Genomic DNA, 19048 nt, shown 5'->3' with positions numbered 1-19048 from the left:
TGTTTGCTCAAAAAGACTTATTTTACAAGTTTTATAACAGAAGGTATTTGTTTGGGTTTTCAGTATCTGATTTGTCAAAAAAGTGGAATGCAAAGTTGGTAGTCAAGGGTGTATGACCTTACAAATGCAAGTGATGAACTCTGCTGTAAACAAATATTCTAAAGATTAATTTTGAAAGTAATAGACTAAGTGGAGTATAGTGCAGTGGAGTATAATACATGTTCCAATAGGATTTTTTTAAATGTCTTAATGTCGTATAAATGAATACTTGTGGGTTGGGATAAAATTTATAGTGACAGTGTTGATACATCACTAGAGAAGCTCTTAATAGCCACTTTGGTAGCTCAGACACTAAAACTGGAATGATTCAGAGAAAATAAGTATGACCCTTACACAAGGAAGACATGCAAAGTCATAAAGCAATCTGTACATTTTAAAAGAAACTAGACAATGAAACCAAGTGAAACTTGACTGGCCCTTGGTAAAGAAAGAAGGAAAGGAAAAGGAAGGAAAGAGTATGCATGTGGACCTGTGGAGAAATCTGATCATGGAGTGTGTATTAGATATTAGGGAATTACTGACTCTCAGGTGTGATACTAGTATTATGATCATGTAGGTGAATGTTCTTATTCTTAGAAAATACATGCGTAAGTATTTAGGGGTTAAGAGCATGATATCTTTTAACTTTCAAAGGGCTCACCCAAAAAATGTGTTTAATACATGTGTATGTATGTATAAAAAGAAAACTACAAATGCTAATTGTTGAACCTGGGTAACGGTGCATGGGAATTCACGTTTTCTATGGATTTGAAATTTCTCAAGTTAAAAAGTTGGGGAAAAGCATGAGGTTTTTAAGTAACTTTGTTCTATGAAATAGAGTTAAAACGTATTTCTAAATAGACATGTTGCTTATTATACTGTGATCTTAAATTTGTTCAACCAGGTTAACAAATATAAGTTTATATCTACTTCATATTCATGCCGACAAGTTTATATATTCACACTGGGGACACATCAAAAACTGGCAAATCAGTAAGTGGCAAAATAAGCACAGTAACTGGAGACACAGAGTTGAAAATGGTTGCTGCTGGGGAGCAAGGAACGCTTGATGGGGGAAAGGCTGGGGTGTGGGGGACGTGTAGTGGCAGAGAATAGAGAACAGCTGTCTTTCTGTGCAAACCTTACCTTATAAAACAATTTTATTCCTCAAATTATATAACTATTTAAAAAAATCCAATTAAAAGAACTTTACTTTGTGTTCTTGCTCTTACAGATCCCTTCGTTTCTTCTTATTTCTTACTGTTTTAATGCTTTACTTAATATTAGAAGAAATAAAATAAAGTTGACTACCAAGGAACATTGAAAGCCTATTACATATATATATATATATATATATACACACACACACACATACACACACACACATGTATAGCTTTGCTTCTCACCAGTCACAAATCTATTATTGGCAAGAATTTTCATGTTTTCCCCTCATGTAAGTATAATCTCAGAGAGGAAAAATAAACCCCAAATTGTAAAATGTTATGCTATGTTTATATATGGAAAAAATTAACAATTAGTAGTCTTAAAGATGGCACCTAATAAGAGAAAAGCACATAAACGTAGTCTACTAAATATTCAAAACTCTCATTTCAGTGTTTGAAATGGTGAAATTCTGACTGTATAGGGAACAAAATGTTTCTGTCAAAGTTCAATCAGTTTGTAGTTGGCTGAAATGTGATTAATTATTTAACAGGATGCTGCTGTATTTAACTTTAAAAGTGGCAAAAACAAATCTGTTCAGAGTAACAAGTTTGTAAAAGTTCTCCTTCAAAGAACAGAAGAGCCAGTAATTAATAAAGACAAGTGTTCAGATTTATTTGGAAATTCACAGTTTCTAATGGCACTACAGCTCCGTAGTTACATATTGAAAGTCTTCTTTCCACAACCCTGGATGCTGCACACAGATGGTGTAACTTCCTGCTCTACCTCTGCTCTCATCTGGACCTCTTTTCAATGGGTTTCTATACAATCAGGCCCTCTTGCTCTGAATGGCTAATTGTACAGATTGGAAAAAATTTTAAATCATCTAAAACATACTGTTAACCTAAAGCAGCAACTTAAACAAAAGAGGCTTTAAATAAGTCACATTACAACCAATACCCCCAGAAAGGTATTAGACAAGTTTAAAAACAGTTATTACTAAAAGTGCTCAATAACTTAAATCTTGCAACACAAAACAGTCAATTCTCTCCCTTTCAAAAAGAAACTTTCCACTTTCACGCATTACTGTACAAACACATACTTAAGAAATCATTTGATTCAAATACAGTCACTGCCAATTATTTTTAAAGAAAAAAGACGAAGACAAACCCATTGACATCACACATGTATATCTCTGCACATTTGTAGCCAGTACAAAGCAAACATCAAGGAATTAATCCCTTTAGACTTGACCAATTAGACAAGGCTTGACAAACTCGCTAGCTGGTTCTGTGCATACATACATAGGCAGTGATTATGAGACCTGGACTCATTTGACAAACCTTTGAATTTTCCATTTGTAAGAGAAAACAGTGATCTGAAAGTTGGGAGGATTAGTGCTTATTGTGAAGGTTGAAAATGTAATGTAGCTAAAGAAAACCCTTAAAAGTGGCTAAATGTGTTTAAAAGGTAAGTTTATAAAACAATTATTTGCAAGTACTAGTTATTTTCAAGAAAAGATCCTGTCGTTTTTTTCTTCCCCTTCTCATTGTATTAGTAACCAAAGAAAACTAGTGTGAATAAGTTAAATGAAAATAACATCAAAAGCATCACCACTTAAAATAACAGATGTAAAAATTCCATCAAGTGTCTGTTTCAAGTGAGTTTGCTAAACAGAGGTCTAGTTGGCCAAGTCTTTAGGATCTTTACACTGTCTTTACTGATCTTTACTGAACTCCAGGCGCAGATCACATTAAAGCCTTGTAGTGTTTGCAGCTTCAAAAAAACTAACAAAGTTATAAAAGAAATCAAATGACAGGAAAAGTTCTCCCTCCTCTTCCAGTGGCATTATAAATAGACAAAAGGCACATAAATATGGGAAGGTGCAAGAAGTAGGAACAAAGCTAAAGGAAGAGGTTTAGGCTTTCATTCCTATCCCACCCAAGGAACTGGGCTTCCAAATTACTTTTGTCCCAGTAATTAATCTGTGAAAAAAATCTTTATAAAATGTCTACCATTGTCCTTGTAGGAAGTGATCAGCCTTGTAAAACTGCAGCTCACTAACCAAGATTGACACAATCCCACCTACTTTTTAAAAAGGCAGGAATCATAATTTCTGAATACTTTTCCCAGTAATATTTTCTCCCTCCCCCAAACCCTTCAAATACCACAGACTGTTCTTCAAAGAACAACAAAAGTCTCCAGTATGAAAAGTTCGATTAATTTTAAATATGTCCCGAGACTGCTGTAACACCAAGTGTTCCCACGGTGATCTCTTTGTTTCCTTTGATTATGTCATGCAGGCTTGGCAATGATCCTGACTTAGTCTGTATGAGAGTTTTTATCAATTTTCCTTGGTCTTGGACTTTAGACCGCCTTCGTTTCAAAGCCCTCTTCTCAGTTTTTGTCTTTTGGGACTGTCCATTGCACAGACTTGTGCAAGCTGAAATGCCACAAAAATAAGACTCTTCTGACTGTGATGAAGTTTCTGAGCTTCCTTCAGACGGAGGACCCTTATAAGAAGAGTGATAAACTTCTCCCATATTAGAAAAATCTCTCTGGTTCGTAAAAGGCTTTCTTCCTTTTATGTCGCCATTGGCTATAGGGTGCAATGGATGTGCTGGCTTTATGGTCTCAATTTTTTCAGTTTTGTACTTGCAGCGTTTCTTCTATAACACAAGGAAAAGAAAGGGTAGGAATTAGACCTCCAATAGTTACCTAACCAAATTCAGAGAGCTGAGCTACTGGAGTAAAGTGCCATCTCCTGGTGGAAAGTAAAAGAGTATTATAAACAGCAAAACATACTGTTATGTTCTTTACAGATACTATAATTACCTTTTCATTTTGTAAACACTACTCAAACTCTTCTCTGCCACCTCTGAATATAGATTAGGGGGCGATAACTAAAATCTGAATGCCTATTATGTGCCAGACATCATTCTAGTTGCTTTCATGTGTATCTTACTTGCTAACTCTGAAAGGTGAGTATCAATATTTTGTCCCTGGTTACCAAATGAAAAAACCAAGGTTCACAGGTTTGATTCCCTCCCCAAGTTACAAGGCAGTATGTGGTGAAGTTAGGATTGAATCCTAGGCTATTTCAATCCTAACTTCGCCACATACTACCTTGTAACTTGGGCCAAGTTACAAGATAGTTAAGTTCTAATGGCCAAGTTCTTTCACCTGGAGACAATTACCTCTAATCAAAATGAGTACAACTTACTTTAAGAGGCAAAATGGAAAAAGCACACTTTGTAACCAAAAAAGCCTAAGTACAGTCTGATTTTTGCCACCTATTTAATGAGTCATTTAAAGAAGATACAAACTGAGTTTCAGTATTCTCACTTAAAAAATGGGAGAGTATCGTCTTCAGGTTGATGTGAGGATTACAGGACTAGCACACACACTGAGTCATTCTTTATTATCAGTGCATGTCAGACAATCAGCCAGGGGTCAGCAAGTCTTTTCTGTGAAAGCCAGATGATAGTAAATATTTTAGGCTTTTCAGGTCACATACTCTCTGTGCATATTCTTTTTTATTTTACAACTCTTTAAAAATGGCTTCAGGCCCTGTAAAACAGGCCACAGGCCATATATAGCCTAGGGGTCATAGTTTGCTGACCCCTGTAAACATTTACATCATTATCATGATTGAAAATAAACAGTAAGTTTAAGGACCACTTAAAGGTTATATTAAAACTTTTCAACCTATTTCTTCATCTACACCCACATAACACACCAATATACTTAAAAGGAAACAAAACGTTACCTTTTTTTCTGGAGAGAACTTGAGGGGTTCTACAATGTACAGATCATTTGGGTCTACTATAAGTAAGAAAAAAAGCAGACATAAAATGTAGATTATACTATGATTAAATACTATAAATATTATATTATCCCTTTATGATTATTTTCTTAACAGAACCAATGAATTTATATATATATATATCATATATTTATGCACTTGAAATTAGTAAGCCAAAAGCAATAAGTTAGGAGAGGGCACCATTCTTATTTTGGGCTTCACTGATCATCATCAAATAACTTAAGTTTTTAACTTACCGTGTTGGCTATCAGCTATCAGCCAACACAGCAAGGATCCTTGTTTGGGCCAGCTCTACCCTCTTATATGTAATGAGAAAAATCACATTCCAGGTAAGCTAATACCAAACCTATAGATCATCTGAATATTTTTCCAGAAGACTATACTGTGTTGCAAATATGGGTTAACTGTGCAACAAGCAGTTGTGACTGTATGAAAGCCAGTTAAAGGAACATACAAAAAGAGGTCTAAGAAGTTTTTTCTAATTGTTTATTACTATGATTTACTGCGATCAAAACTATGATTTATTGTGATCAAAACTATGAACTCCAAAATCTTAAAATAGCTTGAATATGCAGTATCAGCGATCAAGCAATAATGAATGAACACTCTGGCATGGTGAGTAAATTAGAAATACTGGCCTTAGGTTGCCCAAATTTCATTACTTTAAGCACATTCACGGCAGCTCTATGCCACCCCTACCCTGACAAGATAAATATGCATATAAAAGAGGCGCTCTGAGACTTCAGTCCTATTCAACCCACTAAAAGTAAATGATTTATAGTCTGATGTAGGCAGAAGTTTATAAGTAGCAAACTCATTATAAAAGTTCATGTACCAGAAATCTACTAATAACATGATTCAATGAATTATAATTTTTTACATTGTCTTAGAAATTTGTTGAGCAAGTCATCAAATATATAAAAGTATCCAAAGATTCCTTTAAATAGTCATTTCTATCAGATTACTAATCTCATTCAAATTGCTTCTTTAAAAAACATGACGTGTACTTCTAGGAATGGTTGTTAATGGTTTTCAGATCAACCTCAAGCAATTAAATGAATTAAAAAAAAAAATCACTAACAGCACTGAAGGGCTGTCAAGACTAAGTAAGTAATTCCAGGCCACAATTGAAGGAAAAGTAGGAACCCAGACAGTCAAGTGGAACACAAAAGTCATTTCTGTCCTGAGAGCTTGCTGCCACTGCCCAGCATCACGAGAGAATCATACTACATATTACTAGCCTGGGAAAGGTCAAAATTCAAAGCACTATTTTAACTGAATGCATATTGCTTTCACACGTCGTGAAGTTGAAAAATTAAGTCAAACCATCATAAGTTGGGGACCACCTGTACATTATACTCCCCTTTCAACAAAAAATTATAAGGCATTTAAAACGGGGCAAACACAGTTTGAAAAGACTAAACGTGCATTAGAACCAGAGTTAGATATGGAAGGAATGCTTAAATTATTAGACCAGGAATTTTTAAAAACCATGATTAATACTAAGGACTTAAGTGGAAAAAAGTAGACAACATCCAAGAACAGATAGATAATGTAAGCAGAAAAATTCTAAAAAGGAATTAAAAAGAAATGCTAGAGATCAAACACAGTAACAAATGAAGAATGCCTCTGATGGGTTCATTAGTAGACTGAACACAGCTGAGCAAAGAATAACTGAGGCTGAGGATATGACAATAGAAATTTCCAAAACTAAAAAGTAAAGAGAAAAACGCATTTTAAAAAAATGAAAAGAATACCCAAAAACCGCAGGACAACTACAAAAGGTGTAACATATGAGTAATGAGAATACAGAAAGACAAGAGTAGGAGAATGGAACAGAAGGAATATTGTAAGTAATAATGACAGAATTTCCCCAAATTAATGTCTGACAGTAACCACAGATCCAGGAAACTCAGAATACCAAGAAAGACAAATGCCAAAATTACTGCACCCAGGCATTTCATATACAAACTTCAAAAAATCAAAGATGCAAGCTAAAATTGACGAATTGTTGCCAATAGACCTGCTTTTGCAAGAAATGTTAAAAGTAGTTCTTCAGAAAGGAAAATAATACAGGTCAGAAACTCCGATCAGCATAAAAAAAGGAAGAGTATCAGAGAACGAGTAAGTGAAAGTAAGATAAAAACTTCTTAATCATAACATAACAACTTGTTCAAAACAATAATAGCAACAATGTATTTGGGTATGCTTATGTAACTATACATGCTTATATAGAAGTAAAAAGAATGACAAATTATATAAGGGATTGAAGGGAGGAATTAGGAATATTTTGTTATTATAAAATATTCATACTACCTGCAAAGTAGTATAATGTGATTTGAAAGGGGACTTGTGGGACTTCCCTGGTGGCACAGTGGTTAAGAATCCACCTGCCAATGCAGGGGACATGGGTTCAAACCCTGGTCTGGGAAGATCCCACCTGCCATGGAGCAACTGAGCCCATGCGCCACAACTACTGAGCCCGCATGCTGCAACTACTGAAGCCCGCATGCCTAGAGCCGGTGCTCTGCAACAAGAGAAGCCACTGCAATGAGAAGCCCGCACACTGCAATGAAGAGCAGCCCCCGCTTGCTGCAACTAGACAAAGCCTGTGCACAGCCACGAAAGATCCCACGTGCCACAACTAAGACCCAATGCAGCCATAAATAAATATTTTTTTAAAAAAGACTCCATGTAAAATAGGTTGTCTCAAGAGTGAAATAGATATCTACATGAAGTAAGATATCTGCAACATTTAACCAACTAACAATTAGAATCCAAATTTTAAAAATAACTATAAACCAGTATGAAAGAGAGAAACAACCCAGTAAAAGAACAGGCAAAAACCTTTAATGCCCAGGAAAGTCAAATGAATAAACAGCATAAGTAAAAGTGCTCAGCCCCACTAGTAATCAGGTAGTGCAAATTACAATTGCAATGAGGTTAAACACTTTACAGTTTGACAATTCTAAGTGCGTGCTGGTAAAAACATAGAATAATGGGAATTCTCATGGTACTGGTGGAAGGATAAACTGATATGACCACTTTGGAAAAGTTTGCCATTATCTTATAACTCGTAGATAAGCATACCCTACAATCCAGCAATTTTACATCTAGGTAATATTCTTAGAGAAACTCATGCAACTATGTGCCGGTATACAAACAAAGGGAACGTTTACAGCAGCATTATCTGTAATAGCCCCAAACTGTAAGCAACACAGTACAATGGATAACTACATTGTGATTTAGTCAGTTACTGAAATACTATACAATATTGAAAATGAAGTATAATCATGTATATGAACCTCACAAATAGAATGCTGAAAGAAAGACAAAAAAGTATATATGGTATGATTCCATTTATCAAAAGCTCAAAACCAGGTAAAAATCAAATTATATTGTTGAGGAATCCAAACATTGATGGTAAAACTATTAAGAAAATGACGAATATGACTATTTCAAAAGTCAAGGTAGTTATCTCTACAGGAGCAATACCAAAAGTGCTGGCCTTGTTCTATTTCTTGATCTGGGTGTTAGTTACACAGGTGTTCACTTTATAATTACTTTGCATGTTGTACATTTCAGTTTTGTGCACTTTTTTGTATTTCACTTATTTTATAATAAAAATGTCTTACAAAAATCGAAACAATTTTGGTCCACCTGGCTGGTCAACAAAAGTGAGAGACGTAAATCAAAGTATAAACTACAAAACACTGATGAAAGAAATTAAAGAAGGTACAAAAAAATGGAAAGACATCTCACATTCATGACTGGAGGACTTCATATTGTCAAGATGTCCATACTACCAAAACGATCTATAGATTAAGCATAATCCCTATCAAAATCCTAATAGCATTCTTTTGCTGAAATGCATCCTAAAATTCATATCAAATCCCAAGTGATCTTAAATAGGCAAAACAATTTTTAAAAAATAAAAACAGAGGACTCACACTGCCTGATTTCAAAACACATCACAAAGTTATAGTAATCAAAACTGTGTGGTACTGGTATAAAGAGACATCAGACCAATGGAATAAAAGAAAAAGAGCCCAGGAATAAATCCTCTCACAAATGGTCAAATAATCTTCAACAAGGGTGGCAAGACCACTCAATGGGGAATGAACGGTCTCTTCAACAAACAGTGCTGGGAAAACTGGATATCTACATGCAAAAGAATGAAGTTGAACCCTTATCTTACATCATATACAAAAATTAACTGAAAATGGATTAAGACCTAAACATGAAACCTAAAACTATAAAATTCCTAGAAGAAAACACAGAAGGAAAACTTCATGACATTGGCCTTGGTAATGATTTCTTGGATGTGACATTTAAAGTACAAGCAACAAAAGCAAAAATAGACAAATGGGACTACATCAAACTTAAAAAAATTTTGTCCATCAAAGGACACAATCAACAGAGTGAAAACACAACCTACAAAATGGGAGACTATAGCTGCAAATCATATATCTGATAAGGGATTGATATCCAGAATATATAGAACTCTTACAATTAAACAAAAAATAACCTGATTTAAAAATGAGCAAAGGACTTGAATAGACATTTCTTCATAGATGATTTATAAATGGCCAACAAGCACATGAAAAGATGCTCAACATCACTAATCATCAGAGAAACACAAATCAAAAGCAAAATGAGATATCACCTCACATCCATTAGGATGGCTACTATCAAAATAGAAAACAAGTACTGGTGAGGATGTGGAGAAATCTGGAACCATTGTGCACTGTTGGTGGAACTGTAAAATGGTGCAACCACTATGACAAACACTGTAAAGTTTCTTCAAAAAATAGAACTACGATATGATCCAGCAATCCCATTTGAGTACATAGTTGACCCTTGAACAACATGGATTTGAACTGCATGAGTCAACTTAAACGTGGATTTTTTTTCAACAGTAAATACTACAGTACTACACAATATGTGGTTGGCTGAATCTGCGGATCCAGAACCTCAGATACGGAGGAACCATGGATATGGAGGGTGAACTATAAATTATACATGGATTTTCAACTGCACAGAGACTCAGTGCCCCTAACTCCAGCACTGTTCAAGGGTCAACTATATATCCAGAAGAACTGAAAGCAAGGTCTTAAACATTTATTTGCACACTCATGTTCACAGCAGTATTATTTCACAATAGCCAAGAGGTAGAAGCAACCCAAATGCCCATCAACAGATGAATAAACAAAACATGATTATATCTGTACAACAGAATATTATCCAGTCTTAAAAAAGAAGAAAATCCTGTCACATGCTACAACATGGATGAAACTTGAGGACACTATGCTAAATGAAATAAGCCAGTCAGAGAAAGACAACTCATATAAGAGGAATCATATTATTTATCAAAATATTCAAATTCACAGAAAAAACAACGAAGGTTACCAGGGGCTGGGAGGAGAGGAAAAAAGGGATTGGTTTAATGGATATAGTTTCAGATTTACAAAATGGAAAAGTTCTGGAGATCTGTTTCACATCATTGTGAATATACTTAACATTACTGAACTATACACTTAAATAGTAAATTTTTAAGAGCAAATTAAATTTCAAGATGGTAAATTTTCCATGCCTTTTACTACAGTAAGAAAACAAAATAAGACATGGACCCTTCTCACCGAGCTTAGAATTAAAAATAAAGCGAGTACAGGATGGCTAAAATCAAAGTAGACTATAATAAATGCCTTAAGAAGAGATTTAATTCAAACAGGAGAAGAAATAAATGAATTAACAAACAGTGGAATCATAATTAAAGCCAGCTTCCTGCCTACTGTACTCAACTTTTTTAGCTGTAAAGATGAACCAAGATGACACAGTTGTTTAAAACAGAAGTAATTCTATGCTCAGGTACAAAAGGCTATTCTATCTGGCTTTGAAGAGTGACATAGAGAAAAGAAATAGTAAAATAGGATTTCACCTAATTTAGAATGAGACTAGAAATGCTGAGAAGGGAAAACATCTCAACATATTTCCTAATCACATGAACGCAGCTCAAATAAGTAATGCACATACACCCACCACAACGGCTAAAAGACCAACAATACTAAATGTTAATAGGGATATGGAACAAATGGACCTCTCAAAAAGAGCTGACGGGAGGGCAAATTCATACAACACTCTGCAAAACTGTGTGGCAGTATTTACTAAGGTGGCATATACACAATCTTATGATCCAGCAATCCCATTTCTAGGTATATATCCAACAGATGTGTGTTCGCCAAAAGATATGTAATAGCCTCAAACTGAAATAATCCAATGTAAATGAATAATGTATGTTTGTATAATGGGATACTATACAGGAATAAGAGTAAACAAACTACAACTATACTCAATAACATGGTGAATCTCACAATATCAAAAATATGTAGTGGCTATACTGAGAGGGGATGGGCAGTGTAGGGCACAAGGAAGTTTCTGGGGTGCTAGATAATGTTCTGCTTCTTAATCGGGGTGTTGGTCACACAGGTATGTTCAGTTTGTGAAAATCCACCAAGCTTCACATACGATAAGTACACTTTCCTGTACAAGTTATACTTCATTTAAAAAACTCAGTTATAAAAAGACACATCAGCCAAAAGAAGAAAAAAAGAGAAAGAAAAAGGCAGGAACTAGAATGAAATTTACTAATCGTAAGTAAACACACATGTAATGGATTAAGTCTGTAAAGTTTTGTGATAACAGTAAACCAGAGAATCTCAGGAATGATTGCTTAAATGATTGAATCAATTGAAACATGCTGCTCAGTTACTAAATCCTAAAGAAAGAGAATCCAATGATTATTAAGAAATCACTAGTTGAAATATATCATTAATTTGGTTATTTTAATATTGCTATGAAGATAAGTCTCTCAATAAGCACTAATTACAGTACTAATTATAAAAAGTACTAATACAGGAAAACAACCACTCAGTACACACCCATTCATTTAAATTTAAGTATTCATTAAGTGTTAGACAATGGAATACTATTATAGACCCTGGGCTATGAAAAAGAGAAAGACCTGATTTATTTTTCGGAAAGTGCCTCAAAGACCTAAACTAGAGACAAAAGGGGTCCTACCTGTACAGGAAGAGAAGGCAGATAAGCACAGGATACTATGGGAGCACATTCAGGTTTTCCATATCTGCTGAACTTTCTCAAACACCCCTTTCTAAAAAGAAATACTTCTAAACAGGAGCATGTGCAAATAAGGCTACCAATGGCTAATTTCACTAAGCCCCCCACCCCACCCTCTGGGCTTTTAGGAACAAAGATAGATTTAAAGTGTGGAAATGGTAAAGTGGCTTTGACGCCGCACAAACAAAGGCTACTTATACCCACTGTTCTGTTGCAGATGGTCTCGAACACAACATTGACATTATGTTTCTGCTAGAAGGAAGCTAGATTCACATTTCTATACACATAGTACATATCCACAAAAATCTACCTTCTTTCCCAGTTAATTGTAGAGACTTGGATCTGATGAGTGGGAACGAAGTTCTCCTTTTCAAACTCATATCATCATAGGAAGAGAAACACCTAACATTAAGAAAAAACAACATTGGGCACAATGAGTAAAATACATGTAATTTACTCTGTAGTTGGGGCTAGACAGACACTAGAGAACTGTACATACCACATAGGACTAACCTCTAAAGTAACACTCCAGTTATTGATAACACATGTAAAAAAAATTTAAGGATCATTCTCTAAAAGGTGTTGTATTAGAATACCTATTCTCCTCCTCCCCCTTTAAATTACACATTGAAGCATCTTTCACAACCATTTCAAGGGTTTTTATACACTTACTATCAGTGTTTTCTCTATTAAAGTCTATAGAACCTTCCAGGCATGCATAGGACCATCTCACTAGTTCCAATGATGTTTTTAACATTTTGGTTTCAAGATAATCATACGGGGAAAGAAATTATCTCAGTATCCTTTATTTGCTCAAATTTCTCAAAGGTATAAGAGGAACTGGACTTCCCTGGCGGTCCTGTGGTTAAGACACCGTGCTTCCAATACAAGGGGCATGGGTTCGATCCCTGGTCGGGGAAGTAAGATCCCACATGCTGCACAGAGTGGCCAAAAAATAAAAATAAGAGGAAAACTGAAATATAATGCTGACTTACCTTTTAGGGCTTGGATACTGGTTACTTTTAGGAAGTTTTGAAATATAATCTCCATCAAATTGAGAAGTGTTTCGACAACGCTGCATACAAAGCATCAGTCCCAAGATAACACAGAGAACCAAAGATATGACAAGATAGCTTTGTCGATCCGAAACCTGAGATGAAAAGAGGGCTTAATAATAATAATAATTTGAAAACCATATTAGAAAAAAATACAATGGGATCTAAAGTTCAAAGGACAAATCATTTTAAACATTTTTTTTCGGAGTGCTTCAAAACTGTAAATGCAGGGCATGCTCTTTGAAAATGTACTACAAAGGCAATGTTTTACTTTTTCTTCTCCCCCCTCCATTCTTTAAAAATTTTCAAACCTATGGAAAAGTTTTAAAAATAGTATAATACAATGAATATACTATAATATGACTTTCACCAATCATTAACATGTTCTTCAATCATTAACATTTTGCCACATATGTTCCATTTTTTCATTTGTACTATCTTCTCCTTGGTAAGAAAAAAAAAAAAATCATGCTCTTACCTATCTTTCCCACCTTACAAAACTAAACCACTAATTGCCCAGTGATTTAAGCCTGGGGATCACCCTTAATTCCTCATGTCCCACATCCAATCTTTCAGCAAGGCTTGTCTTTCTACCTCTAAAATATATCCTGAATTCAGCAACTTCACAATGTTCTCCACTTCTAAAATCCTAGTCCAAGCCGACATCACCTCACCCAGGCTACTGCAATTGCCTCTTTAATTGGTTTCCTCCCCACTTCCACTCTTGCTGGTCTCTAAGAGGCAATTCTCTACAGAGCAACAAACAGGGAGTTTCTCAAAGTGTTTTCAATGAGATGATCCATGTTACTTCTTTATTGAATACTTTCAATGACTTTCAGTGATTAGAATAAAATTCAAACTCTATATTGCCTACAAAGGCCTACATGACCAGGTCTCTGCCAATTTCCTAAACTCATTTCTTACCCTTACTTCTCTCATTAACTCTGCTCCAGCCACACCAGCTTTCTTTCTGACCCCAAACACATTACACTGTTTCTAGTCACAGGCCCTTTGCCCTACTTCTGCTACTAACAAGTTTGTTCTGACCCCAGGCTCTGTGTGGATGCTAACTCCTCTTGAGCACTCAGTTCTAATGCCACCTCCTCAGGCAAGCCTTCCAACATCATCACCGTAGCTAAAGCAGCAACACTTAAAGCACCACCAGTCCACACACACAAGTTTCACTCTCTACCCCACTGTCTGTCATATATATTTACTGTATGTATTCCCTCTCTCCCCCACGTGAGAGGGCCCTGTGAGGCTAGGGACTCTTCACTGCTGTATGCCTCAACCTAGAACTGGACAGCTCAGGCTTCACACACACCGGTAGCTCAATAAATACTGCTTAAATCAATGAAAAATTTGTTTCATTAAGCAATTAATAAGCCTATTTGAACTGAAAATGAAGTATATATTGCAACTACCAATGGTTTACAAAAGGCTTAACAGAATTGCTTTATAACTGTAATTTAGACCTAAATTACGAAAGCCGTGTTTTCCAAAAGATTATGATAATATATTTCCAAAACTTTAAAATGCCATATTCTGGTGTTCTGAAAAAGTTCTTTATAAATGACAATCTTCTTTGATTAAAGTTCTTAGATACGAAGCCTGCCTTTATGACACCATTTCCTATAATACCATCAATAACAATTACCTCATGTTTTAATTCTGCTACTGTTGTTGACAAATTTGAAACAAGCTGTGTCATGTTGGTCAGTTGTGCCTGTAGCAACTGGATGGCTTCAGTTTGCCGCTGATCCTGTAATAAAGGAGGAAATAAATATTATTTTCCTTTGTGTTTCATGTGTACTTTAACTGCATTATAAATTCAAGTAAAAAATCTGGAAAAACTGTTAAATTCCTCAGGGCGGGGGGGGACATATTAATAGGAAGCTCTTAATGAATGAATACTGTAAACTTGGACCAGAAATTTAAAAAAAAAAACATAAAACACTTCAAGAATCTAAGACTATTCAACCTTCCTCCCCTGCCCTGAGCCAAAAAAAACAAAAGCCAAAAACCAAAAAACCTTTCACCATTCACTGCTACCATGTAGAATATTGTCTAACAGACGCTAATAAACTGCTTTTCAAGTTAATATGGGCTCCATATGTATAAACCAGTATATAACCAGCTATATGCAGAATAGTCACTTTGTCAAGCATGCTTTTTTTTTTTTTTTTAAACCAAAGCAGTCAATACAAAGACATGTTGAAAAATTTTTGAAGAATGTTTCTGGATATCAAGCAGGCTCATACCAAGGTTTTAAAAGTTCTATTTCACAGCATATTAGGATGTCACATAGTCAAAAAACTACAACAGATCCTCTAGTCAACCAGTGAAAAGAAATTCATCAAAAACACCCATCTTTCCAGCTCTGAATTTTAGAAACTTTTATAATCAACAGACATGTCTTTATTTAAAATATCACTTGCATGCATATTTTAGAGACTTATGCAATATACTCATGGTCATGAACCTACGTTAGGTAGACTATACTGAAAATTTCAACTAACTAGTGAATTTAGGAAGAAGGAAAGGAGGGCAGAAAGAAGTCAAGGAAATCTAACACTCTAATTTAGGGCCCTCTATGAAATAGCTACATAACCATTTATTATTCTAAACCTAAGTTTTTCAAACTTAGATTTAAGTAATCTTTAAGTCTCCACTGTGTATGTGGGGGTGAGTAGGCGGATGTATAAAACTGTAACAAGAAGTTTCACTTACTTCCCTCACTGTGATCCACTGTGGTACTTTCTATCCTACTTCATATTTTTAAAATGCTGAATGTGATTCATTAAACTGTTTCTTTTGACTCACTTTTGACAAACACTGAGAAATTCTAGACAGTTTTAAAAGATAAGTTATTACAGTTATTAAATTGGTTAACACTTCTAATTAGGATTTACTTCCAATAGTGTTAATGATACACAAGATTATTTAAAAGTACTTAAACAAGTCTTTCATAAAGCACAGATGTTAAATATAAAGAGAAAATATAGAGGGACAATGTTAATGAAGAACTAAATAAATACTGTGTTCATGGGTCCGAGGACTTAATACTATTAACATGTGAATTCTCCAAATTGATCTATAAGTTCAACACAAACCCAATCAAGATCCAAACAGGTTTTTGTTTGTTTGTTTGTTTGTTTTTGGTAGCAACTGACAAGCTGATTCTAAAATCTGTATTAGTCAAATCCAGATTAGCCAAAACAATTTTGGACAAGTGCAAAGTTAGAGGATTCACTCTACCTGATTTCAAGAGTTCCTATAAAGCTACAGTAATCACAACAGTGCAGTATAAGCAAAAAGACAGATACAGATGAACAAAACAGAAGAGAATTCCAGAAACAAATCCACATGTATATGAATTGATTTTCATCAAAAGTGCAAAGGAAATCCAGTGGAGAAAAGACAGTCCTCTCCACAAATGATGCTGGAAGAAAGGACTATTCATGTTTCTCAATCCTCTCCCTCACAAAAAAAGAACTTTGATCCATTCTCTGTGACACATAAAAATTAAAATGGATCATAAACCAAATGTAAAACTAAAACTATGCAAATTCTAAAAGAAAACAGAGGAAGATAATCTTTGTGACTTTGGGTTAGGCAAAGAGAAAACAAGTAAATTGGGCTTCAACGAATTAAATTCAGCTCTTCAAAAGATATGTTTAAGAGAATGACAAAACAAGTAATGGACTGGGAGAAAATATTTGCAAAGCCTGTCTCTGATAAAGGACTCATACTAAGAATATGTAAACAACTTTCAAACCTCAATTTCAGAAAGAAAAAAAACAGAGGGGTGGGGAAAAACTGTGTGTAGAACCACAATTATAACATGTCACAAACTGGGAGTAAGATGCAACTAAACTGCAACCTGAGGCCTCCTCACCTCACCTCACCTTCCCTTAGTCCCAAATAACCTTTTAGAAAAGTTAAATATAAAATTTCTTCATGACGGTAACACACTATAAAAACTTATTAATGAACATCACATTTAATGCTGCAATACTGAACTCAATCCCTTAAAATCAACAAGACAGGGGAATGGCCACTATCAGTCCTATTGCATCACTGTACAGCTCTAGGCAAGAGATAAGAGGAAAAAAGAAGAAATAAAAAGGTATAAGGATTAAAAAGAAATAGAGCTGTTTATTTGCAACCAATAAAACTGTCTACACAGAAAACCACAAATGATTTTAGAGTTTAACAAAGTTGCCAAAAAGTCCACTGCACTTCCACACACATACACGTACATATAAATCTTGAAATGTAATACAAATAATGCTCAAGAAAATTTTCTCTTGAGCAGATACTGATGCTAACAGCTAGAAAACATCACATTACAGCTTAATCATCAGCTATCAGGGAAAAAGTGAACCAACATTACTTATCCTTCTTACCAGAGAGATCCCACAAAATTCAATGGAAATTTATATAAAAATTAAATAAGATATGAAGATGACCAACCTGCTCCTCTGCTATTCTTGAAGTATTCTGAAGTTTTACTATTGTCATATTGAAAGCCTTTTGCATTTCTTCCATTTGTTTTCGGTACCTATGGAGTAAGAATTGATTTAAATTGGTTTTAATTTCTTATTAATTTATTACTGGAAACACACTTCTGATCTCAATATATAAGATAAATCCATATTTCTGAAAATGAGTCTTACTGAACCCCGTGCAATACAGGAAAACTTACAAAGGTAAAATAAAGAGGTCCCTTGAGGTATTTGCTACCTCAACATCAATTCTATGTTCCTCACTGCTATAAAAGATTTACTAGTCGCATATATAGTCAATAATTTATGACAAAGGACCCATGAATATACAGTGGGGAAAGGACAGTCACTTCAATAAATGGTGCTGGGAAAACTGAACAGCCACATGCAACAAAATGAAACTGGACCCCCTATTTTATACCATACACAAAAATTAACTCAAAATGTATTAAAGACTTGAACATAAAACCTGAAACAACAGAACTCCTAAAAGAAAACACAGGCGGTAAGCTCCTTGACATGAGTCTTGGAAATGTTTTTTGGATTTAACACCAAAAGCAAAGGCAATAAATGCAAAAAAAACAAGTGGGACTACATCAAACTGAAAAACTTCTTACAAAGCAAAAGAAACCATCAACTTAATGAAAAGGCTACCTAGAGGCCTGCGCTCTAGAGCCCATGCACCACAACTACTGAAGCCCATACGCTCTAGGGCCCGCGTGCTTGCAACTACTGAGCCCGCACACCTAGAGCCCGTGCTCTGCAAGAAGAGAAGCCACTGCAACGAGAAGCCCCGCACCACAACAAGAGTAGCCCTGCTCACCACAACTAGAGCAAGCCCGCGTGAAGCAACAAAGACCCAATGCAGTCAAAAATAAATAAAACATTAAAAAAAGAAAATTGGCAGAGAATCTCAATAGACATTTTTCCAAAGAAAACAGATAGATAGTTAACAGGTAATAGATGAAAAGATGCTCAACATCATTAATCATCAGGGACATGCAAATCAAAATCACAATGAGTTATCACCTCACATCTGTTAAAATTGCTATTATCAAAAAGAGAAGAAATAACATGTTGGTGAGGATAGAGAAAAGGGAACACTTGTACACTGTTGGTGGGAACATAAATTGGTGCAGCCACTATGAAAAACAGTATGGAGGTTTCTCAAAAAATCAAAAATAGAACTGCCATATGATTTAGCAATTCCACTTTTGAGTATTTATCTGAAGGAAAAAAACACTAACTTGAAAAGATATCTGCACCCCCATGTTCAATGCAGCATTATATACAATAGTCATGACCTGGAAGCAAACTAAGTA

At 35.1% G+C, this 19048-nt stretch overlaps 1 protein-coding gene and 1 non-coding gene across 2 annotated transcripts in view; one reads left to right on the top strand and one right to left on the bottom strand.

Annotated features, from left to right (window-relative positions):
* The first annotated feature begins 329 nt into the window (after positions 1-329).
* Positions 330-434, top strand: LOC136140623 (U6 spliceosomal RNA). The gene has a single exon (XR_010657638.1). It is a non-coding gene; the product is annotated as a U6 spliceosomal RNA (small nuclear RNA).
* A 2991-nt stretch (positions 435-3425) lies between these two features.
* The window catches only part of SUCO (SUN domain containing ossification factor), a 57791-nt gene continuing 42168 nt past the window's right edge, over positions 3426-19048 (bottom strand). Inside the window, exons 18-23 of the mRNA XM_065901422.1 lie at positions 17695-17782; positions 14876-14980; positions 13159-13313; positions 12474-12565; positions 4970-5025; positions 3426-3869 (exon numbers count right to left, since the gene is read on the bottom strand). Coding sequence (XP_065757494.1) covers positions 3426-3869; positions 4970-5025; positions 12474-12565; positions 13159-13313; positions 14876-14980; positions 17695-17782 — 940 coding nt within the window. The remainder of the gene's footprint in view (positions 3870-4969; positions 5026-12473; positions 12566-13158; positions 13314-14875; positions 14981-17694; positions 17783-19048) is intronic.

Source organism: Phocoena phocoena, chromosome 1 (assembly GCF_963924675.1).
Source record: "Phocoena phocoena chromosome 1, mPhoPho1.1, whole genome shotgun sequence".
Taxonomy (NCBI): Eukaryota; Metazoa; Chordata; class Mammalia; order Artiodactyla; family Phocoenidae; genus Phocoena; species Phocoena phocoena.
The sequence above is the reverse complement of the archived record's forward strand: the minus strand, read 5'-3'. Positions and strand labels throughout refer to the sequence as shown.